The sequence below is a fragment of the Myotis myotis genome, unplaced genomic scaffold, assembly GCF_014108235.1.
Source record: "Myotis myotis isolate mMyoMyo1 unplaced genomic scaffold, mMyoMyo1.p scaffold_m19_p_8, whole genome shotgun sequence".
In the NCBI taxonomy this organism is placed as follows: domain Eukaryota; kingdom Metazoa; phylum Chordata; class Mammalia; order Chiroptera; family Vespertilionidae; genus Myotis; species Myotis myotis.
Genome location: NW_023416390.1, coordinates 53,951,351 through 53,977,120, shown reverse-complemented (window position 1 = coordinate 53,977,120; position 25,770 = coordinate 53,951,351). Strand labels below are relative to the sequence as shown.

The window sequence follows — 25,770 nt, the reverse complement described above, 5'->3', positions numbered from 1 at the left end:
AAGCTCCATGTGTTTTACTTCCTCTGGCAGGAATGCAAGTCATTGCACGGAGAGTATGTGGGACGAGCCTGCGGCCACGAGCACCCATACGTTCCGGATGTTCTGTTTTGGTCCGTGATCCTGTTCTTTTCCACAGTGACTATGTCAGCCACCCTGAAGCAGTTCAAGACTAGCCGCTATTTTCCAACCAAGGTACTTAGACTACAGTTTTCTGGATTAAAACATAAAGCTACATAAAGCAGGTTATGAAGGCATACATGTTTTGAGAGAAAAGAAAGAGCAGTTGCTGTGATGAACGGAGCCACTAAAAAGCTTTTGTGCGAGCAGGCTGCCAGGTTAGGAGCGGAGGTGGCAGAGGAGGGAGGCGAAGGAAAAGCGTTTTGGGACAGGAGCTGGAAGTGCACATGAACTCCAGGCTTCTCTCCTTCAAATCCCAAAGATTAGCTCCCACTTTCCCACTTCCGTTTTGGGAAATTGAAAGCACACACTGCAGTAGTGATTGTCACTCCCTTCAGTGAGCAGTGGGAACTATTCCAGCCTGACAGATACCTCCTCGGAGCCACTGCCACACTCTAACTGGGAGAGCCCCTGAAAAGCCCATTGGAATACTATTCTCTTACATTTCAAATGTCAGTCCCTCCCCCTAACCCACCACGTTTGCATCTGCATATTTGGAAAGGAAAGTAAACAGAGACACAGCTTAGTTCAATATTTAACACTGCAAAGTAACACCTATAATGTCTGACTCAGCCAATAGAAAACAAGAAAACAAGCTTTTTAAGGACAAGCTGATTATAATAAAAATTCCACCCTGGGAAAATGTTTCAAGAACTGTTTCTTCTGCAGAAAACTTCAGTTTTTGTCACCTCCTTCTGTAAGGTGGAAGGTTTATTTCTTTCCCTTGAAAGTGTAATTTGATTAAATTTATATTTGTAACTTGAAACAATAATCTCCTATATTTTTGTGTGTCTCATAAAGTCATCCTAATAAAGAAGCCAGATCTTGTTGATCGTTGTATTCGGATTTTTGCTGAAAGATGGCTTTATATATGAGATGGCTTTAAAACTGGCTTACACAGAAGAACTTTTCATTTTTTCTACTCTGTTGTGCACATTCCTTGCTGCCATTCTGATATCCCAGATATACTAACTAAAATATTATGCTTCTTCAATAAAAATGAGGATTTTATTTTATGGTGCTTCAGGTTTATCATATTAAAATGTTGCCTGTGTGAGAAAGAGTCCTAAAATGTAGCCAAATTCTGGCCTTGCAACCTTATTCTATGTTCTAAATATTTACGCACTTAGTTGCATAATAAACTTAGATTTTAAATAAAAGTTAAGATAGCACAATAACCATTACAGCTATTTCACAGTGCCTCTTTCTGGAAAGGTTGAGTGTGTATCCATCTTCATGATAGTTACATAAATATACATTTAGGTTCTGACAGAGCTAATAATAATATTCTAGTATGCATAGCATATAATATTGTAATGTTATGTCATAAAGTTTTTCAAAGAAAGATTATGTTACTGAGTATTCCTGTCTATTTATAATTTCTTCAAGTGACAAATGTTTTCATTATTCTTAGGTTCGATCCATAGTGAGTGACTTTGCTGTCTTTCTTACAATTCTGTGTATGGTTTTAATTGACTATGCCACTGGGATCCCATCTCCAAAACTACAAGTACCAAGTGTTTTCAAGGTGAACTTACAGCATTTTCTATTTACCTCTTCGTCTCTGTAGACCAAATCTTCACTTAGATAATGGCTAGAAACCAAGAACTTGGGGTTTTGATGAAAATATAAAGATATAGATTAGTAAGATGCCCATAAGCATGACTAAAACTTTGGTCTACTATTTAAAAAATTAGGAACCACAGAAATAGAATCCTGGAGGCCACTTGAAAATATTTTCTGCCAATTTTGCCAGTTGAAATATCTACATATAACACTCCTAAGAGTTAAGGAAGCATTTTGAAACTAAGGGAAATGCATTATTTTGATGCAGAATTGCCCAGTGAATAGTACTTACAACAAAAATAGGTCTGAAACAGAATTCTGACCATGTTACTAAGATTGTGACTCTGGTTGAGTTCCTTAAACTTGATTTTATTATCTATCAAACAGAGCTATGGACTTCCTCATAGAATTATTGTCAAAAAGACTTCCTTTGGGATTCATCTCAGGCACCACCCATGTTTAGAACCCTTCCCTGAGCCCCTGATGTCACCAATTGTCTTTTTGCTGTTTTCAGATAATGGTCTGTGCATACATTTAAAATAAGATTACATACAGTTGTCAACTGTAAAGATAAATGTATTTGTAAATATGAATATATTTCAATATATATAAATAAATTTGCCAACAGGAAATGGTAAATATTATTTTAGCTAATATAGATATTGATTAAGAACATAGATTTTTGAGCCAGTCAGTCAGAGTTCAAATCCTGTCTCCAGCACTTACTAGCTTTGGGATCTTGGGCAATTTATTGGATCTCTCTATGTCTCAGTTTTTTAATCTGTACCTCCTTATCTGTTGCCAAGAAAAAAACGAGTTAAAATATTTAAAGCACTTAGAATGGTGCCGTACCTTATAAATACTTTGTAAACATTAGTGTCATTCATTATTATTATTAATGTAAACATTAGTATTATTCAGTCAGCATATCAGTTTATAATTAGGGTTTTCCTGGTAACATCTGTTAAATTTAATTTGACTAGATGTTCATTGATCTAACTCATAACTATGTGCATTCTTTTATTTTTCACAGCCCACCAGAGATGATCGTGGCTGGTTTGTTACCCCTGTAGGTCCAAATCCATGGTGGACAGTAATAGCTGCTATTATTCCAGCTTTGCTGTGTACTATTCTAATTTTTATGGACCAACAGATTACAGCTGTCATAATCAACAGAAAAGAGCATAAGCTAAAGGTATATTTTAACATTAATTTTAATGTAAATTATTATGACTTGACTGACATCAATTGATGTTCATTATACTTTATATGCTATAGTCAGTTGTATAATGAAATATTAAAGCAATGCTTTCAAGTTCATACTTTTTATTGTTCATATTCAGGATATTCTGTATTACAATAAACTTAAAGTTAATTATTTTTAGTTAGTTAATTAATCAATAATACTTGGCTGAGCTCTAAACTCTGAAACCTTACCTTCAGGGTTTAAAGTGAAAACAGTGCCTAGGGATTGTCAAGGGCGGGGGGAAAAAGGACACATATGTAATACCCTTTGTAATACTTTAAGCAATAAAACAATTAAAAACAAACCAGTGCCTAAATTCTAACTTTCTTTACCATGTTTAACATATTTTAATGAAATGTTCTATTCTGGTGAAGTGCATCTTTACCAATTTGTCTTACATTAGGGATTTTTTTTTTATTTCTTGATTTGACCCTAAATATGTCTATTAGATTACATTCATTATTTGAACAAATTACATCTTCAGCTATTTCTTGTTTTCTTTAGTTATTCCTCTGTCTATAATGCCCATGACAACAAAACCCAGTAATAAATGTTATAGACTGTAAGTGACACCTCTGTTGAGTTTTATTGCAGATTTTAATGCCTTTCTTTTTTACAAAGACAATGAATATGGATATGTTTTATATTCTGACCCTGCCATTTTGCAACTGAGAATAATCAAATGGTTTACTGGTATACAATTTGTCTGAGTTATGTAATATGAGTGCTATCACTTATAAGAATATGTTAAATAAAATCAAAATCATTGAATGGTTAGAAATGATCTAAATCAAATCTTGTAAAAACAAAACATGCACAATCTTGTTTTGTTTTGGAATTATGTACATACTCTAAACTCTAGGAAAAGGTTCATTGTCAGAGCAACAGAAATCATGTTCCAAAGGATTTATAAGTATGTTTGTTAGAAAGATTAAAATCTCTGATTGAACTATTTGATTGTAAATAGTAAAAACATAAATGTAAGAAAGCAGAATGATTTATAATAAATCTTACTAAAAATGAATTTTCTGTATATGATGCTGTATATAATGGAGAGAGTGTGTCTATCTTAAAACAAAGAGCATTCTTCATTCTCTTTGTAGAAAGTAACTTCAGAGTGCTCACAACCTTTTTTGAAAGTTCATTCAATTCACTTGTTTTTGTCAAATAAAATCTTAATTATTAAGGATATATTTTACAAAAACATTTCATAAAATCTTAGGAACTAGACCAGTGGTGTGCTGGTACATGTTTAACAACCAGTTCTCTGCATTTAAAAAAAGAGACAGATCTTGATTTACAATGTTTGCAATTTTAATAGTATGAAAGCCCCATCATCGCACGGCACATTTTATGCTACCAGTGTGACATCAATTGGCAGGAAAATTATTTGAAAATTAAACAATTGGCTCTGATGCTCTGATAGCCTATATGAGCTGGCTCCCAAAACATCGCTGAACTACGCAATTCAGTATTAGAAACGGAACTATTTACAGTCCTCAAAATAAGGAATTCAGACCCCCAAGTTTAATAGCCTACTTATTTAATATCAATCATTTAAAAGTATTTGCTTTTAAAATATTAACCTTCTGCAAAAGCAAATGCCACCACTACCTAATTATTAAAGTTACATAGTTGCTTAAATAGATCTATAAAACAAGTGTAGCTACTTTATATTAATAATTTTAGCCTGCTACCCTCTAAGAAGTAGGAACACATTTTTCCTAGACATCAGTTTATTTTTTAAAACTGAAAACACCTATACTTTTTTTATTATCAAGTAACATGATTTCAGTTTTAAAAAAATAGATAATATGCAAAGTTAAAAAAGTGGAAAACAATATCATTTCATTACCTAGAGATAATATCATTAACATTTTTATATGTACCCAAACATATATTTTTATACTACATATGTCACTTGCATTTTTTCACATAAGAGCATTATCATGGGAATCATCCAATGTTAACAATGCAAATATGCATTATCATTTAATTTTTTAATATTTATTGTTGAAATATGTCCCCTTTCCCCCCTATTGACCCCTTCTAGCCCACCCCTATCCCCATTCCCTCCTCCACAGGCATTCACCACCCTATTGTCTTTGTCCATGGGTTATGCATATATTCACACAAGTTCTTTGGTTTATCTCTTCCCACCCACCCATCCACCCCGCCTTCCCTCTGAGATTCCACAGTCTGTTCCATGCTTCTGTGTCTCCGGATCTATTTTGTTCATCAGTTTATTTTGTTCATTAGATTCCACATATAATTGAGGTCATATGATACTGGTCTTTCTCTGACCAGCTTATTTTGCTTAGCAAAATACTCTCCAGGTCCTTTCATGCTGTCTCAAAGGGTAAGAGATCCTTCTTTTTTTACTGCTGCATAGTATTCCATGGTGTAAATGTACCACAGCTTTTTTATCCACTCATCTAGTGATGGGTACTTGGACTGTTCCAAGATCTTAGCATGTAATCTTAGTAAGTTGTGCTGCTATGAATATAGGGGTGCATACATTCTTTCTGATTGGTGTTTTGGGTTTCTTAGGATATATTCCTAGATGTGGGATCACTGGGTCAAATGGTAGTTCCATATTTAATTTTTTGAGGAAACTCCATACTGTTTTCCATACCAATCTGTATTCCTACCAGAAGTGTACTAGGATTCCCTTTTCTCCACATCCTCACCAGCACTTGTCATTCGTTGATGGAAGTCAATGAGGTGATACCTCATTGTCATTTTAATTTGCATCTCTCTAATGATCAGTGACTTTGAGCATTCTTTTTCATATATCTCTTGACCATCTGTATGTCCACTTTGGAGAAACATCTATTTAGATCCTTTGCCCATTTTTTAATTGGATTGTTTGTCTTTCTCTTGTTAAGTTGTATGAGTCCCTTATATATTTTGGATATTATCAGATGTATCATCGCCAAATATCTTCTTCCATAGAGTGAGCTTACTTTTCATTTTGTTGATGGTTTCTTTTGCTGTGCAGAACTTTTAATTTTAATGTATCAGGATACAAAATTAACAGAAATCTATGGCATTTTTATACACCAATAATGAATTCTCAGAAAGAGAAACTAAAAAAACAAAAACAAAAAACCTATTTACCATTGCAACAAAAAATTAAGATACTTAGGAATAAACTTAACCAAGAAGGTAAGCTACTGGACACCGAAAAAAGAGATAGAGGAAGATATAAACAAGTGAAAGAATATACTGCGTTCATGGATTTGTAGAATTAACATAATTAAAATGTCCATACTACCCAAAGCAATCTATAGATTCAATGCAATCCCTATTAAGATACCAATGGCATATTTCACAGCTCTAGAACAAATACTCCAAAAATTTATATGGAACCAAAAAAGACCCAAATAGCTACAGCAATCTTGAGAAAGAAGAACAAAATTGAAGGTATCACAATATCAGATATCAAGTTATACTACAAAGCCACTGTAATCAAAACAGCCTGATATTGGCACAAGAACAGGCATATTAATCAAGGAACAGAACAGAGACCCCAGAAATGGACCTAAGCCATTACACTCAATTACTATTTGACTAAAGAGGCAAGAGCATACAATGGAGTCAAGACAGTCTCTTCAATAAATGGTGTTGGGAAAATTGGACAGGTACATGCAAAAAAAAAATGAAACTAGACCACCAACTTACACCATACACAAGAATAAACTCAAAATGGATAAAAGACTTAAATGTAAGTTGTGAAACCATAAAAATCCTAGAAGAAAACATAGGCAGCAAAATCTCAGACATCTCTTGTAGCAATATATTTGTAGCTACATCTCCTAGGGCAGAGGAAACTAGGGAGAAAATAAAAAAATGAGACTGCATTATATTTTAAATGCCTGTATATATATTTTATTCTATGACACACTAGAGGCCAGGTGCACAAATTTGTGCACCAGTGGGGTCCCTGGCCTGTGGAATTGAGCCAAGACTGGCTCTCTGACATCCCCTGAGGGGTCCCAGATTGCAAGAGGGCACAGGCCAGGCTGAGGGACCCCACTAGTGCACGATTGGGGCCAGGGAGGGACGCGAGAGGTTGGCCAGCCAGGGAGGGACAGCAGGAGGGCTCCAGGGCATGTCAGGCCCATCTCGCTCAGTCCCAGATTGGCCGGACCCCAGCAGCAAGCTAGCCTACTGGTTGGAGCGCCTGCCTCCTGGTGGTCAGTGCACATCATAGTGAGCTGTTGAATGGCCTTAGCATATCATAAACATATTACACTTTGATTGGTTGAGTGGCCGACTGGTTGACTGGACACTTAGCATATTAGGCTTTTATTACATAGGATGTTATAAATTAAGCTAAATATATATATATTTTTATTTTATAAAAAAATAAAGTATCAGGGATGACTTAAATAATAAAACACATACACAAAAAAACTAAATAGATCATATTTTAAGAATAAAATAAGCTGTGTAATAATTGCTTCCTTTCAAAGAAAAACATTTTTTAGTCTTTATATTTAGGCAGGAATTCCACAGATTTCACTGAAAAATTATTCTTTTAAAGATTATCAGCTAAACTGATGGAGGCAGTATTTTTTCTAAGCATTAGTGGACTCATAGTAAAACAAACTGTGGAAGTAAGTGAAGATTTGCTGAGGGTGGTACTTTTTTTTGTTTTTGGCCATTCTCTGTCATTACTCTTTCCTGGGCTCTCAGAATTATAAATCACACAGCACTTCCTTCTGTTCTTCATAAGCCTGTGGTTGGCCCTTGACATTCACCATCTTTGCCAAACTCCAATATGATGTAGTTCCTTCTTTGCCTATCATGTACAATAGCTAAAATATAATAAAGCATTCTTTATGTGGTCTTTCAAGTACTTGCATTTATAGAATTAAATGTAGAACAAAAACATTTAATATTTTGGTCACTAAAATAAATTTGAGGCTATATTAGTAAACTATATTACATTATACATTAATTTTTTTATTATACAAATAAATGACCATGTATTTAAAAGATTCATAATTTTTCCCCTTAATAGTTAACAATAGAGCAAATCTCACTTAATCAAACTGGTATATTTCCCCAAGTAGAAGAGCCAGTCTATTCTTGGTCGCTATGAGTCTGAACATCCCATCTTCCCCTTGGATATGGATATTTGCAAAGCAAGTTCCTTGCAGTGAAGATATATTTTATCTACACTGAACACTTTTTTTTTCTCTTTGGCCTCTAACCTTTGTCTTCTGTAAGCGTTGGTATAGTGTGGTCTACTGCTACTGATTTTCCTGTTAACAATAACAAAAAATCACCTCCAAGAACAGTCTTTACTCAGAATAACGGTTTGTTCTAAAGCCGTTCTCTCCGCCTGTTGCTTCCCTGAAATGTTTGCACTATCTCCTGGCTTTGACTTGAGCCACATTGTCACTGAAAGACATGTGTTCCTTGAACATGTCCCCAGACCACAAGTTAACCACATTTTCTACTTTTACTTATTTTTTTTCCTCACTTGAAAGCCCATTTTTGCCTTGAGTGGAGCATTCCCAGAAATAATTCAATGAAGTATGTTTTGTGGTTTCTGTATCAAGCACCTGATGAATTCCACAACATATGTCTAAAGTTATCTAAGTCAACACCATATATCCAAGTCACCTTGGAATTCAGCTTTTCATTCCTTATCTCTCTCAGACTTATAGTGGAGGTCCTTTAACGTTTTCTTTATTTCCATCACCAAAACTAGTAGTTGGTTTTCTTTTAGAAGAACTTTTCATGCCACTAAAAATGGTTTTCATTATTTTGTGGGTGTTACTACATCACACAGGAATGACATGTTGACCTATAGAGGCTAAGTCCACATCACCGGCACAGTAATTTACTCCTCCCTCAGAACGAAGAAACTCAAAATTAGCCAAACTCCAACTCACTGTGCTTCATGACCTTTGGGTTGATCATGGTAAGGTAGATAAATGTAGAATCACTATGTTGTGCACCTGAAACTAATATAATATTGTATGTCAACTATACTTTAATTAAAAGATTTAAAAGCTGCAAATGTAAAAATTTGAGAATGCAAGTTATCATCTACATTATATATAGATATAAATCCATACGCTAGCATTTTTTTGCTTGTTCATTTCTTTCCAAGAGAAGTGGGCTAGGCATAGGTTAAATGAATCTCTTTGAAAAGCATTACACGTGTTCACTTAAAAAATGTATTTTCTAAAAATGGAAAGATATATTATTTTACAGAAAAGAAAGTTTCTCTTCAGGTACAACCGTGGGCTTTTCTACGTGTTTCTGTAGAGAGTTCAGGCTTCTTTTGACATCATTTTTAATAAACAGCAATACAATCCCAGATCACTTGAGTAAATGAATGCATTTGCAGCATTCATTTGGCACCACATTCTCTTGATGATTATGGCATTTGATATGTTCTTTTTTGCCCTCTTTGTCAGCCTGGTTCTTCATGTCAATCTATAGTCTTTTATGTGGTTAACTTGACAGCTGCAGGAAATTGCTGCCAAGCTTTGAAATGAATTTTTTCAGCAGTGGCATCTGGGTATCAGATGGTCCTCTTGGCTGGCCTCTTGTCTTGCTGCATGTTGGTTTTAGTGGGGTCTGCTGTAGCATCACCTGTTGCTATGCCCCTTTTCCTTCCATATGTCCATTTCCCATGATTCATGGATGAATGTGAGAATAAAAGCTCTGGTTCTGTCTTTATTTCAGAAAAAAATTCTACAGAAATATGTTCGAAGGTGCAGTTTCCTCTCTGACAAAGGGATACTTTCCTTTGGCTGGCATGCCTATCAGCTAATAATTTGGTTACAAAGACCATGTTTTTAAAGACATGTTAAATGAAAGAGAAGGAGAAGAATGACGTTTAATGAGTGAAAGTCCCAGAACTGCTTTATTTTTTCCATTCACATTAAGATGCTGCCATTGTTGTACAGCATTACCAGGGAGAGCTGTATTTTTGTTTTTATTATATACTTGCACTTTACAAAGCTAGCTTTTTAAATTTAAAAATAAATTATTTCCTCTAAGAGCATTATTTTTTTCTGCTTCCTGCAAGTGAGAATCTTACTATTTACATTATTTTAAAAACACTTTGTAAGAGGTATAGGAAATCACTATCATGAAGAAGTCCTTCCTCATATTATTAAGCCATAGTCAACATGGGTCCTGGGAAAATCCAGGGTGTACAGGCTCAAGGCCCCATGTCCACTGCTCTCTGATGTTTATCCACTTCCATGCTCTATTCTCTCTCAGCAGTACTACAGCTCTGCACAGCCCCAGGGGGTGTCATTCACACTGTACTCCCCCAGAGGCTGGGGCTTGAGCAAGTCCTTCACTATTCTTGCTCCTTCTCACTCCTGAGTCCCTAGGACAAAGCAGTTCTCTAACTGGCTAAGATATTGTCCTTTTAAGGGACCCAAATTTGAGTTTTAGTCCATGCATCTACATCTTCCAAAATGTTCTGCAGAAGGATCCAAGGAACAAACTATGGCCCTGGTGAAGCTTATTCCTTCCCATGCCTTTTTGTTTAAGTGGATATCAGGGTGTTTCTCTGCCCACTCTTGAGATCCTAGTAATGAAGATCTTTCCTGCATTACTTGCCAAGAAAAGTTTCTAGCAACTTCTTCACAAGGGAAACTGGGCTTAGGCATTGTGGCGAACTGGAGCATTGCCCCAGCTCAGCTGACGAAGGAAGAGTACCACTGACAGTGGACAAGGAGGAGGTCTTTGTGTGGATGGCTCCCACTGCCTCCTTGTCACCCTGCACTTTTATAATTTGGCAGTGATAGGAAGAAAGGAAGTACAATGGACTTAAAAGGTGTTTTTCTTAATAAAACAATTAACAAAGCAAAAGAGCAAAAAGGAAATACTACCATGACAAATATGCAACAAATAATTCATATGTTTCACTCCAGGCTATATGAGCTTTCATATTAACTATAAATTGCTTACAGTTTGGTAAAACTGCCTGTAAAAAAAAGAAGCCAAAATTATTCTTCTAGAAGAATTGGTAATGTCTGCTCTCACTCATGACAACAAATTTAACAGCTATATTTAAAATTATACATATTAAACTGGATTCCAAAAGATGTTTCAATGATGCATATTTACTTTTTAAAAAATCAACTTATTGATTGCTTATTGTATGCCAATGACTGTGCTAAAAACCATAGGAAACACTGAGAAATTATATGATAAGTTACCTGCCCTTAAGAAACATACTTTTATTGAGGAGCCTTAAAACAAATGAGTTCAAAAGAGAAATTTATTGTTCAACTGCTAGAATGTAATAGTCTCTAACATTTGATAGGTGTGCACTATATACCCATTATGGTTCTAAATGATTTGCAAAATTAAGTGATATACTTCTCACAACAACTCAATTAGGTGGCTCCTGTATCATCATCACCATTTTTCAGATAGGGAAACAGAGGCTCAAGGTCATTGGCTGGCCAGCATTTGATTCCAGGCCACTAGTCTCCAGAAACTAAACTCTTAACCACTTTATTACACTACCTCTCATTAAGAGCTGGAATGTGAACTAGGCCAAGCCCTTGCTACTTCTGAGACTTTGCCCTGTCACCTTCCCAAGGGAGAGGGAGAGGTTAACTCGGCTCTTCCCCATTTTCAATTTCTTTACAGAGCAGGCATCAATTCCCCCACGTTTCACATGCCCCTTGCATTTTCTTTTCCTTTTTCACATTTCCTGATTGGTCCAGAAAGCACTTAAGTTTGCAATACCTGGAGATCAGTGATAGTGGAATAGGATCACAGAAGAGAGAGAAAACACAAAAACTATGATTTTAAGTTGCTGAAACTAAAACAAATGGAACTGATTGTGTGTGTGTGTGTGTGTGTGTGTGTGTGTGTGTGTGTGTATACACACATATATATGTACATATATATTTGTATAAGGAATCTTAGGTTACATGATATTATTTTTCCTAGGGAAAGTCACCCATTGAAACAAAAGATGGCAATTGGAAACAGAGTATTTTAGAATAATTTATCTTAAAGAAAACTTTATTGTTGAAAGTATTATATATATCCCACTTTTCCGCCCATTGACCCCTTCTAGCCTTCTCCCATCCCCTGCCCCAGGCCTCCACCACCCTATTCTGTGTCCATGGGTTATTCATATATGCATACAATTTCTTTGGTTCATCTCTTCCCACCCACCCCCTGCCTTCCTTCTGAGATTCCAGTCTGTTCCATGATTCTATGTCTCTAGATCTGTTCTGTTCACCAGTTTATTTTGTTCATTAGATTCCATATATCAGTGAGATCATGTGATAATTTATCTTTAGGCGATCTCATATGAGAGGATACTTGGATATTGTCAGGAAGTTGTCTTCTAGTCACAATTAGGTCATTCTTAGCTCTGTTGTTGTCACAGTCCCTACTTTGTTTTCTCAGCCTACTACGTGATAGAAAGTTGGTACTTAATATTTTTATGTGTGATTAAATAATGATGAATTGTGAATAATACTAATTGAAAATGAACTTGCCCATTTAAGGAAACTATGGAAGTGACTGTATTTGATAATGACTTTACTTACCCAATAGAAATAGAATAGAAACTAATGTGACATTAACCTAGAAATACATTGAACCTATCAAAGTATGTAGAAGACACTATAATCATAATTGCAGTAGGAATATCTGCAACATTTCTTTAAGTGAATTACATATTATGACACTGTTACTTTTTTATCTTGATTTTGCATTTTAGAATCAGTTGTATAAGATTCAAGACAGCATCTTCTTTCTATTCTTACTGTTCCATGGTAGTCGTGTTATTTGTCACTATACTAAGTTCAGGTCCTATGAATATCCTCTCTCTCTCTCTCTTTTTTTAAACAGAAAGGCTGTGGATACCATCTGGACCTATTAATGGTGGCTGTCATGCTTGGTGTGTGCTCCATCATGGGCCTGCCATGGTTTGTGGCTGCCACTGTCCTCTCCATCACTCATGTCAACAGCCTAAAACTGGAATCAGAATGTTCAGCTCCAGGAGAACAACCCAAATTTCTTGGCATTCGGGAGCAGAGAGTTACTGGGCTTATGATTTTTGTTCTTATGGGTTCATCAGTCTTTATGACCAGTATTCTGAAGGTAATAAAATCTGCTCTTATGAATTTAAGAGAAGGCAGAACATACTTATTATTGTTTAAGAGATTTCATTTGAATCTAAACCATCAATTTGCAAATATTTTATGGCACATGATGAAAGTGATGAATTTCTTTACCATGTTTATGTAACTTTTTAACTTAATGAGGAAAATTGTGTGCTGTATTTTAAAATACTTAAATAAAAATTTAGTCTGGCAAAGTAAAATTTGATGTGTAAATTATTACCATAATTTTGAGAATGTGACAAAGTTGTGGGAAAGAGTCCCTCATTATTTCTGATTGACTTGTGACCTGAATTCACTACAGGCCTACACAAAATAAAGCTTTTATTTTTTTGTCAATGGAAAGCTATATTTGCAATTAACATTACCTAGTATAAGATAAAGGTATAGAAGTAAGCAATGTTACGGTCATAGCCACATGTGCAGTTGTATATGTTCCATAAAAATAATAATATGAGAGCATTAAAGAGTAATTATTATGTCATAATTCTGGTAGATATTTCTAAAATGTGTTATTTTTATTTTATTGTAACTCATCTCAGTTGTCTATAATTTATAAATTCTAGTTGAAATATTTAATTATTTACATAAATTTACTTGTATTTAATAATTTCATAAGTATATTTGCAAGAATTGATGTGTATTTCATATAAATACTATAGAGATAGAATGATGCTGAGTATTTAAAGAAAGAGAAAAGTTGAACAATCCACAATTTTGGAAACATCTGGTATAATGTAGAAGGAATATCTAAGTATTAGCTCTATTCTTTGCCTTTAATCCAAATAAGTTGAAAATAAATTGTGTCTTTTCTCCAATTGTTCTTTCACAGTTTATCCCCATGCCAGTGCTATATGGAGTGTTTCTTTATATGGGTGCTTCATCTCTAAAGGGAATTCAGGTAAATTATTTACAGTAATACAGGCACATCTATGATGACTTTCTGTAAGGTCTGTTGATGCTAAGTCAGGTGATAGTTAAGAAAATGACATCATCTTAGGAACAGGTTTTAGACTACAATTAATTTTTTTAAAAAAACTAGTCAGATTTCCCAAAGTTAAAGAAGATCCTCATCAGCATCTTAGGTTCATAATCCTATGGTACTTTTGTTTACCATAAGTATATTAAAATTGAAATGTTTAGAATTCACTGCCCTTTTAGATGACTAATCATAGTACATTTCAAAATATATACAAATACTTTTAATCTTTGATACTGTCTTCATGATTATGGATATATATACATGAGACTAGAAAAAAATTCTATGCACAAAAATATTAATTGTTACACACACTTTCAAGTTATTAGAAACAATCCCATTATCCAACATTAGTAAATAATTATATAATCTATGGTATATTCATTAAAAAGTGGTAATTATGATGATAATAAAAGTAACATGGTAGAAATGCTTATGATACAATGCAAAGTGAAAAAGTAGGAAAATAAATTGTATCAACTAACCTATCTAATAAAGAGGGAATATGCTAATTGACCCTCATGCTGTCACAAAGATGGTGGCACCCACAGCCAATAAGGAGGGAATATGCTAATTGACTGCCCTGCCCTCAAAGATGGCAGTGCCCACAGCCAAAAAGGAGGGAATATCCTAATTGACTGCCACAACTTCAAGGATGGCGGTGCCCACAGCCACAAGATGGCCAGCAGGGGAGGGCAGTTAGGTGCGACCAGGCCAGCAGGGGAGAGCAGTTAGGGGTGACCGGGTTGGCAGGGGAGGGCAGTTGGGGGGGACCAGGCCATCGGGGAGGGCAGTTGGGGGGGACCAGGCCATCAGGGGAGGGCAGTTGGGGGCAACTGGGCTGGCAGGGGAGGGAAGTTAGAGGTGACTGGGCTGGCAGGGGAGGGCAGTTGGGGGGGACCAGGCTGGCAGGGGAGGAAAGTTAGGGGTTACCAGGTCAGCAGGGGAGGGCAGTTGGGGGCAATCGGGCCAGCAGGGAAGCAGTTAGGCATTGATCAGACTGGCAGGGGAGTAGTTAGGGGGTGATCTGGCTGGCAGACAGAAGCAGTTAGGGGAAATCAGGCAGGCAGGCAGGTGAGTGGTTGGGAGCCAGCAGTCCCAGATTGTGAGAAGGATGTCAGAGGAGTCCCAGATTGGAGAGTGTGCAGGCTGGGCTGAGGGACACCACCCCCCACCCCCCATGCACGAATTTCATACACCAGGCCTCTAGTTGGTTTATAAAGCTATGATACTGGTCATATTAAAAAGGAAGACAGAGAAATAAAAATAATTTATTGCCCTAGCCAGTTTAACTTAGTGGATAGAGCATCCACCCGCAGACTGAAGGGTTCCAGGTTCGATTCCAGTCAAGAGCATGTACCTCGATTATAGGCTAGATCCCTGGCCCTGGTTGGGATGTGTGCAGGAGGCAACCAATCAATGTGTCTGTCTCACATTGATGTTTCTCTCTCTGTCTCTCCCCCTTCCTTCCATTCTCTCTCTCTAAAAATAAATAAATTGAAAAATATCCTCAGATGAGGAGTAACAAAAAATCCCATGTGATTTTTGTCTTTTATGTTTGTTTTTTATTATTATTATATTTATAGAAATATTAAACTAAAAATAAAGTTATAAAGTAAGCCAGTTTCAAAGTATAAGGAAAGGCTTATTAATTGTTTAAGGAAGTATTAGATAGATAAATATAGCTGGGTTAGTTTCCTATTGCTGCATAACAATAGAATACGTAACAATAACAAACATTTATTATCTCACAGTCTCTGTGAGTCATGAATTTAGGAACAGATTAGCCAAGTGGTTTTGGCTCAAGATGTCGCAGGTGGTTGTTGTCGGGACATGGACAAAGGCTACAGCCATTTGAAGGATGAATAGGGCTTGAGGATCATGTCTAAAATGGCTTATCACACAGCTGTGGGCAAGAGGCATCAGTTCCTGCCTGGCTATTGAGAGGCAGCCTCTGTTTTGCCACATGGGCCTCTCCATAGGTTACTCTAGTGTCCTCATGACATGGAAGTTAACTTCTATTGGAGTGAGAATGAAAGAATGAGCAAAAGTGCCTTTTGACTTAGTCTCCAAAGTTGCCCTTGGTCACTTCCACTTTTTACTATTTGTTAAAAGTAAATCACTATAGCCAGCTTGTACATAAGGGAAAAGAAATTAGACTTCATCTCTTTATTTTGTTTTTTGTTTATTTGTTTATTTTTTAATCTTCACCCGAGGATATTTTTCCATTGATTTTTAGAGAGAGTGGAAGAGAGAGGGAAAAACTGAGAGAGCCTCCATCAGGGCCCAGGCCAGGGAGGAGCCTGCAACTGAGGTGCTCGCTCTTGACCAGAATCGAACCCAGGACCCTTTGGTCCACAAGCTGACACTCTATCCATTGAGCCAAACTGGCTAGGGCTAGACTTTATCTCTTAAAGAGAAAAAAGTACTAAAGAATTTATGGATTCATGTTAAAAGCACACAATTTTTTTCTAAATATTTATAGAGGCTGTTGGCAAATTGTTCCTGCTTACGTTATTGTAGTGGGTTGAATAGTGTCCCCCCAGAATTTTTTTCCACCTGGAATCTCAGAATGTGACCTTGTTTGGAAGTAGACTCTTTGCAGATATAATTAGTTATAGATCTCAAGATGAGTTCATCTTGAATTTAGGGTGAACTCTAAATCCAATCACTAGGTTCTTTATAACAAGAAGAGAGACACAGAGGGACACGAGGAATAAGGCCACATGAAGACAGAGGCAGAGATTAGAGTTTTGCTGCCATAGCCAAGGAACATCAGGAACCACCAGAAGCTGAAAGAGACAAGGAGGGTTTCTTCCTCATGGCCTTCATAGGGAGCTTTTGTAGCCAGCACTTTGATTTTGGCCTCCACAACAATCTATATAGATATATTTAAAAAAGGCTAATATGCAAAGTGTCCCCTTGGGTAATTCGACCGGGAGACCAAGAGTTTGATCACTCGCCATGACATGTGCTGATCACCAGGGGGTGGCACGGAATGAAGGAAGGCCCTGGCTGGCAACCAGAAGGCCCCAATAGGCCCTGATCACCAGCCAGGCCTAGGGACCCTACCCATGCACAGATTTCATGCACTGGGCCTCTAGTGGGATAATAAATTTGTATTTCTTTAAGTCACTGAGTTGTGGTAATTTGTTACAGTAGCACTAGGAAACTAATATAGATTTCTATATAAATTTGCCTTTGAATACTCTTGTTTGCTAACTTAACATTATTAATTGTTTAAAGGAGTATTGGTTGTCCTAAATTACTGATTGATCTAAAACACATTTTCTTGAAAAAGAGACTAATTTTGAGGGTTATTTATTGTAAAGTATAGTTTATTTTTGTTGACTAAAAGGAAAATATAACTTGTTGCTTTTTCTTTGACACAGCTTGATTCATGGCTGTTCAAGACATAAAAGAAAAGTTACCTGACAGAATGTTATGTATTTATCAAATTAACACTTAAGTATGGAGCACAGGGTGTGGGATGGTGAGCTTCGGTTCAATAATAGACCATAAGAGAAATTGAAAAAGAGAAGTTTATTACTCACAGGTCCTGGAGAAAATACCTGGCCTTGGGCCAGAGTAGAAGGTCAAGGCAAAATAAAGACAGATAGGTGGAGACAAAATCTGGGCACATGCTTTTGTTAGGGTCTGTGGGTAGAGTACTTGGGGGTTCCTGGGCTAATTCAAATTAAGACAGCAGGGTTTAAGTCCCTGGGAATCTAAGGGGCACATAAGGGAAAGGCATTGGGAGGCAGGGGAGATTGTTGATCACAACGGCTGTTGGGGAAGTCATATCAGGACCTTTTGTTTACTTGTGACTCTGTGGGCGTCTACCTAGGGAATGTAATTGCATGAGGGACTAGTGTAGTTAAGGGTCACTGCAGGCCACTAGGCTGAATAAAATGGATTCAAGGCAACAATACCATGGAGTATCTTAGCCAAACTCTAGACACTGAAGAACAGACAGCACGGGAACTCTTTTCCTGAATGAACAGCTAGCTAGCTCTGACTTTGGGAGCAGGAAAACCACGTAGGCCTTAGGGCAGTGCTGGATGTTAGAACTGAGGCAAAACTTCAATATGAAGTCTTGTAAGGTCATCAAACACCCAAAGTGAAGAGGATGAGCCTGTTCATCCCGACAGTGGGTTACATTAACTTGGGAGAGGGAGATGGTGCAGAAGTGTTATGCATTTAAATTTTGCTCAAATTAGTTTTAATTTTCTCATTTATAATATCATAGATGAAAGTGTATTGTGAAATAATTGATTTGGTGAGGCAGAGAGGGAAGAGTACTAAAGAGGTTTTATTTATTTGTTTTGTTGTTTTTTTGTTTTTTTTTTTTTTGCCTTTGGCAAAAGTTCCACGAGTACTAATTTCATCTGTGATTGCAAAGTATTTATTATTAGGCCTCAGGCTCACAAAAATATAGCAGTAAAAGTTTAAGAAACAAAGTAAAATAATTTTGTTAGGTTTCAACAGATTTCCCCCCACTAACGCCACTCACGTGATTTTATATTCATGATTTAAAACTAAACAATTCTTGCAATTATTTGCAGTGTTCATCTTTCATATGAAAATTGAAGAAAATATTATCAAAGGCGCAAGATAAAAATATGAGTATGAAATAGCACAAATGAAACAGCAAGTAAGATCTCACATTGAGAAAGAGTGCTAGTGAAAATTTAAGTGAGCCTGAAGCTCAGGGAGTCGAAATCCATATTTGGAATTTTGTGGCTAACTCGGTTCTGAAGTAGGAATTGATATTATGTCAAGATAAATGCTAAATGCAAAACTCAGATTACATTTATGCTTATCATGATGTAAGTGGTAATAAACATGTGCTGAATACCAACAATACAAGGAGCATGTTCATGGATTCCTCTATATGTAGTAGGACCCTGTGTTGTACATGATTGTTTAGCATTATTAAGAAGATTATTATCTAGACTTCTCACTGTGCAATGTGGCAGAAAAAAAAAGATCACAGTGTTCTCGGAATGTTGTTTCTGTACTCAGCTATATCACCACATCTATATTCATTCCAACACTTCAGGAGTCCAAAGTAAAGCAAATGTGCCATTTAAACAATAACAATTGAAGCACCCACACACTGAAGTACACTTATGCAATAGCATAACTTCACAAAGGAGAAATGGTGGCTGAGAAAAATGAGTGCTATAGAAACCGAAACATTCAGTTATAAGCCAGATGATTTTAATTTGCTTCTTCCCTATTCCCACTCCCATCATGTACCAAGTTTTATTTGCTTGCTTAATGGCATGTAATTTTAAGAGATATTGAGGATGTAGAAATAAAGACCTAATGATATATTTGTGGACAGTATGGAGAGAGATGGGCCAGGAAAGAAATTCAGTGCTTAGTACTCTGCATAGAAGGTTTTCAATAAATGCTTTTTGAGGGTATTAATGGATATGAATAAATACATGAACTGTGGATGAACTAACCTACATGTGATTCTGGTTTAGATGACCAAGAAGAGATCATGCCATAGCATAAGAAGGGGAACACAGAGGAAAGATGGGTTTCTGTTGAGTTTGGGATTCCTATTACATATGCAAACAGATTTTGGTAAAATAGGATGTTTTGATCCTAACACTTGACTCAATGGACATTTGTTCCTTATTAGAGTAATTTTGGAATATGTGATGAAAATTACTTACAGTTTTCTTATAAATTAGCTAAGAAATAAAACCTAATAGTACTCTTTTGAAAATGTATAACAGATATTACTGTAGAAATGGCATGAAATAGGACTGTGATTAAAACCATACTCTAAATAATTGCTTCCTGTTGGAAACATTCAAAGCTACAAAGTTTGGCCTGAGAAATATTAAACAAAATGATACACATAAAATAAAGTAATATGCAGTATTGTCATTAAATAAAATGTGATTGAAGATTTAAGGTTCTTCTGAAAATTTAATATATAGAATTTTAATTGAGAAAATTAGCTTTTGTAGATAAAAATGGCCTCCAAGTCAAAGCTGTAACAACATTACATAATTAAAAAATAGTTGTGCTGTCTTTAATGTAAAATTTAAACAGAAATAACATTTATCTAGATAAAAATAATTTTTATAAAATACAATAAAATCTATAAATGGTTTGACAGTGGAGTGTAGGAAATTGATTAAGAAATTAAATTGAGTTAACAAAATTTGCTCTGGAAAGAATTTATTAACTGTAATTAATTTAGGTTAAATATTTATGGATAAGGTATTTGTGTTTGTAAAAACAGTACTTAAACCTTGTGGAGATCAAAGCAACAAAGTCAGAACAGCAGAGTCAAAATGAGAGGTCAAAACATCTGACTCAGCAGCTGGAGATGGGCAGAGAGTTCCCGAGACAGAGAGCTGAAGTATGTTTAGTTGAAGACATAGACTATTGTAGGAGAGAAAAGGACAGAATGGGAGTCCAGGAAGCCCTGGTGCTTCAGGGGCAAATAAAAGAAGAGATTGTGATGTGACGATGAAAAAGAGGTTGATGATGGTGTTTTGTCTCTCAAAGCTATGCTCTCCCTGGTAACAACATTTAGCGTGGTCTTTAATATTATTAAACTCTTCTAAATTACAACCTGGGTCCATATTTTCAAGAAAATGTGGGATATTATAAAATTGATATCATAGTATTTCAAAATGTATGCATAACAATACTACTATCCAGATGCCCAAATTTCAGCTTAACAGTGATCCAGATGTACAATATATTGGACCACATTAAATGTTTACTTGTTCTACTTTTATTGTTGTTTGTAAAAATCAATTTAGTCTGTTTATCTTTTAGTTCTTTGATAGAATAAAGCTCTTCTGGATGCCTGCAAAACATCAACCAGATTTTATATATCTAAGGCATGTTCCACTTCGAAAAGTCCATCTCTTCACAGTTATTCAGATGAGTTGCCTTGTCCTTTTGTGGATAATAAAAGTTTCAAGAGCTGCTATTGTCTTTCCAATGATGGTATGGAACTTCTAACTTTTTTTCTTTATTTGTGATTTTTCTGCTCTTATTGGAATTGAAGCAATAGAGTCATTCTGAACAGTTACTGGTAATCCCGGTATAAACTTTAACCACAAAATCTTAGGCCCTAACCGGTTTGGCTCAATGGATAGAGTGTCAGCCTGCGGACTCAAAGGTCCCAGGTTCGATTCCGGTCAAGGGCATGTACCTTGGTTGCAGGCACATACCCAGTAGGGAGTGTGCAGGAGGTAGCTGATTGATGTTTCTCTCTCATCGATGTTTCTAACTCTCTATCCCTCTCCCTTCCTCTCTGTAAGAAATCAATAAAATATATTTAAAAAAAAATCTTAGTGACTAAGATTGGGTTTGAGATTATATATGAATATCAGTGACTCATATTAGTTTTGTCTCTATCATTATGAATACTAATCGTTGTTTGAATTAATTGAAGTTGGTGGGAAAATGTAAACTTCCAAAATTTAACTTTAAAACTATACTAGCAAATCTGAAAAGTTGGGGGATTTTAAAAATGAAATTTCATTAACTATTTCAGGCAAAGTTTTAAATGCTTCAAAAATATAGTGAATTTGAATAGCTAAAAATAATTAAAATATTTTCAGTACAGATAAGGATAGTTTAATGTTCATTTAAAATAAAGCAAACTATTAACTATATGTATTTAAGAAAACAGTGGAATATGTTTTATAGTTTTTAAAGTAGCTTCTTTGAATGACTTCTATAATGGGTAAGTAACACCATAGCCATTATTCAGAGGATCAGGTAAGAAAGGGAAATAAAAGAAGCAAAAGTACAGACAATAGCTGTTATATACATATATTTTCAAATTTCATTTTTAATCTCAGTCCTAGTTGAAATTGACTTGTTTCTAAAAATAAACATCTACGTACCCCATTTCCATTTCTCCCATATTTTACACTATTTTATTATTTATTTCAGGTCTTAGCTCTGGTATTTGTAAGAAAGTTGATGGACTTTTTGTTTACCAAACGGGAACTCAGCTGGTTAGATGATTTAATGCCTGAGAGCAAGAAAAAGAAACTAGAAGATGCCGAAAAAGAAGTAAGTCATAGCAAAATAAATATCTTATAAAGTAAAAGGAACACTTGTATACAATAGCTCTTTGCAAAATTAAATTATTGTGTTTCTCTTTAGACAATGACTGATTAACAAGCACAGGTGGACACGTTTTGAAGATTAATGTTTAAAACCATAAAGTTGGAATTTGAACACAGAGAGAGCGAGTGGGCATATCTTACATGAGGAAATCAATCCCTAGTGAAACATAATACTTTGTACTTCATTATCATGAAAATTGTACAATTTATTTTTCTGATTCTTCCCCTGTGGATGGTAGAAACTTACAGATATTTAATTATTTCCAAATTATAGTCATTCAATGATTGCTTTTTGGTTGAATAAGTGAGAAACAAAAAGGAGAATTATTGCTTTGGGTATTTTCCTAGGGACAAAGTTTTAATCAAAAGATAATTTTAATCCAAAGATAAAATGATTTATTCTTGAAATAGATGAAAAACTTAAGAGGAAAATATGTTGATCTGATTTGCTTTCAAAAATGATTTAAGATTATTGTTTGAGAAACTTTTTGGATTTAATTGCTTTTATAGACTACTGATTTATCCTATCCTGTTTCATATATTAAAGCAATTTAAGTATTATGGAGTATTTAAAATTCAGGTGTAAGTCTGGGAGTATAAGTTAAAAAAGTGACCCTTACATAATTTAGCAGAATGATTGAACCCATAAATTATAAAAGATAGGAGCAAAATTTCCATGTGAATAGAAATGAAGATGAAAGAAAATATTTGAGCCCTAACTGGTTTGGCTCAGTGGATAGAGCATCAGCCTGTGGACTGAAAGGTCCCAGGTTCGATTCCAGTCAAGGGCATGTACCTTGGTTGCAGGCACATCCCCAGTGGGAGGTGTGCAGGAGGCAGCTGATTGATGTTTCTCTCCCATCGATGTTTCTAAATCTCTATCCCTCTCCCTTCCTCTCTGTAAAAATCAATAAAATATATTTTTTTTTTAAAAAAAGAAAACATTTGATGACAATTGTGCATTCTTTCCACTTTTCCTTCTTCTACAAGGTGGTTAGTAAGTGTATTCGTTTTCTTACCTACAGTATATTTTTTCAAAACATGGATATATTCCTCTTGCCTTTGGGAAATCTGTTTGAAAACCTTTCAGTGGTCTTAGATTTTATTCAGTCATTAGGTGAAGCTTGATAGGTCACAAAGTCTAATGAGATTTCTGCACAGATGTTTCTACAAATATAGCTACATAATTAGTGACTGTCTGGTATTTCTTCACTATTCCATGGCGTCCCATCATTGACAGTGGATTCCCACATTTAGGAAGTGATCATGACGATGTATTGTAACACTGTATGAATATTTCAGTTTTCTCAAATATTGTAGAAAGCATACTGAGATTCATACTTCTAGTAATAATAATAATACAAAATTTAAGCTATTATATTATTTAAAATTCATATTATAAAGGTATCATTACTTTACTTTTCTGTTTGATATATTCTTATTTAGGTATGAGATATTTTTAAAAATAATATTTTAACTAAGATATTTTGATAGTCTCTATTTAATTTTTGGGCTTTAGGTAAAGGCTTGCTCCCATCATCAGATACTATTTCAAAACGTATGACATAAATTTGGTATAAATTAAATGTAAATAAGATGGGCATCAGAATAAAGAAATTCTGAAGACTTAAATTATTCACACTTGGTGTAATTAAAATTATTCAGATTGAAAGCAATTTCTAAGAAGCTTTAAATTCCAAAGAAAGTAATTTTGAATTCAAAACCTATAAGCTTCCACTCAGTCTTTCTGATAATGAAAACATTATTAAGTATACTGAAGCAGTAGCTAGTGTAATTTTACCTTTTTTTTTTTTTTGCTTTGACTTCATGTCAATTCTCTTAATTACTTCTGTAAGAAAAAGGTGGCAACAGTCCCAGCCTTCTAGTCATCCCTTCCACAGCATTCTCCTTAGGCCATACCCATACTATGGGACATTTTTTGCCCTTCCAGAACTTTGTAAAATGAAAACTGATATTTCTATATAACATATTATCTTTACTTTTTTATCATTAATTTTTTAAAAATATTTCTCCTTTATATGTCTGTCAAGTAGGAGAGAACAAATATGATCATAATCATAAATGTATTAGAATCTGCCATTTCCATTGCACAGAGCCACTCCCATGGCCACATATATATGGGACTTATATGCATGTGTACCAGGTGTCCATTTTGGAATTTATTAATCTCAGATAGGCAGAGACACTATTTAATGAACTTCTAACTTTTTTCCCATTATAGGCCCACTGTACTCTAATGGGTGTTTACTATTTTCTGATTATGATGATAATGATTTTAGAAGTAATTAAATATTGCTAGATTTCACAGAACTCATGTTTTCCAAAAGGATACAAAATCCATTAGAGATCTATTGAGGCAATTTTACAGGGGTATCTTTCAGATATGCATATGTGAAAAAAGTTGCAATACATTAAATCAGGCAGGTTTACCGACACTTAAAATTTCAGATAGATTAATATGATGATACTTTCATGGGATCTTCAGTACATGGGAAGAAACAAGAGCACCAATAATACAGTGAAAAAACAATCCATTATCAAACATTAAAATATAGGTATGACCAGTGCAAAAAAAAAAAAAAAAAAAAAGATAATTCTCCATCTGACAACTGGAGGAAGAAAAGGAAATTTAAAGATGTTCACTTTCTAACTTGGAAATCAAAAGATGTAAGAAGCAATATACCAGAAAGGAAATTCTGGTTAATTTTCACTTGGTCACCTGGCTCCTGGGATTTCACTCGTGAGGCTGGGGACTCTCCTGAAGGATGTGACTCCTTCCTGTGGTGGTCCTCCCAGGCCCCCTTACCCAGGAGGTGGTGCACTGAGGTGGTAAATGGACAAGATCTCTAGAAAGGTTGCATTTCTGCAATTACTCAAACTAATTGAGTCACTTTGATTTGATCTGGGAAGGTGATAAAGAGCAGAAATGTCTCAACTCCCTGAGACTCGAATTTAGAGTATTCTCACCTATTGTCCTTTTGATGGTAGTTACAAGCTTATGCCTTTATACACCAGGGTTTTCCTATCAGTAGCCCACTTCTGGTCTTATGGCATTGAGAAAACATTAGTCTGACCTTAAAATTCAATAATGAGTTAAGCAGAATAAATAGCTACACAGGCCAGTCCAAGGTCGCAGAGCTTCTGTTCCAAATTTTCATGTACTTCATGCATATGCATATGCATATGCTTCAGTTTTTAGAAAGAAAGGATTATAATCAGGATAGAAATGAATATTGGAACCCTGACATTTTGCACATTGCTCTGTGTAAAGGAAAGACAGCAGAATCAAATTCTGGATGTCCAAATGTGCTCAGAGTACCAACAAGCCTTCCTTGCTGCTTAAATATTCTCTAGGACATGGTACCCATTTGACAAAAGGGCTGCTGTTAAAAGCAGAAAGCCCTAGCAGCATGTTTGCTCCTGAGTGTGGGGAGAAGGCAGTTAGTGTTCAATAAATCCTGGAAATTCAACTCTGGGCAGTGATCATGGTAGTGACACCTCTTGGTTTGTAGTAGGTTCACT

General features: G+C 35.5%; 1 protein-coding gene across 8 annotated transcripts in view; it reads left to right on the top strand.

Annotated features, from left to right (window-relative positions):
* SLC4A10 (solute carrier family 4 member 10) overlaps positions 1–25,770 on the top strand; it is a 238,689-nt gene that overhangs the window by 194,340 nt on the left and 18,579 nt on the right. For all 8 annotated transcript variants that reach the window (XM_036320544.1, XM_036320547.1, XM_036320542.1 and 5 more), the window contains 7 exons: positions 31–192; positions 1,592–1,705; positions 2,777–2,938; positions 12,854–13,105; positions 13,958–14,026; positions 20,918–21,091; positions 22,049–22,171. In XM_036320544.1, coding sequence (XP_036176437.1) covers positions 31–192; positions 1,592–1,705; positions 2,777–2,938; positions 12,854–13,105; positions 13,958–14,026; positions 20,918–21,091; positions 22,049–22,171 — 1,056 coding nt within the window. The remainder of the gene's footprint in view (positions 1–30; positions 193–1,591; positions 1,706–2,776; positions 2,939–12,853; positions 13,106–13,957; positions 14,027–20,917; positions 21,092–22,048; positions 22,172–25,770) is intronic.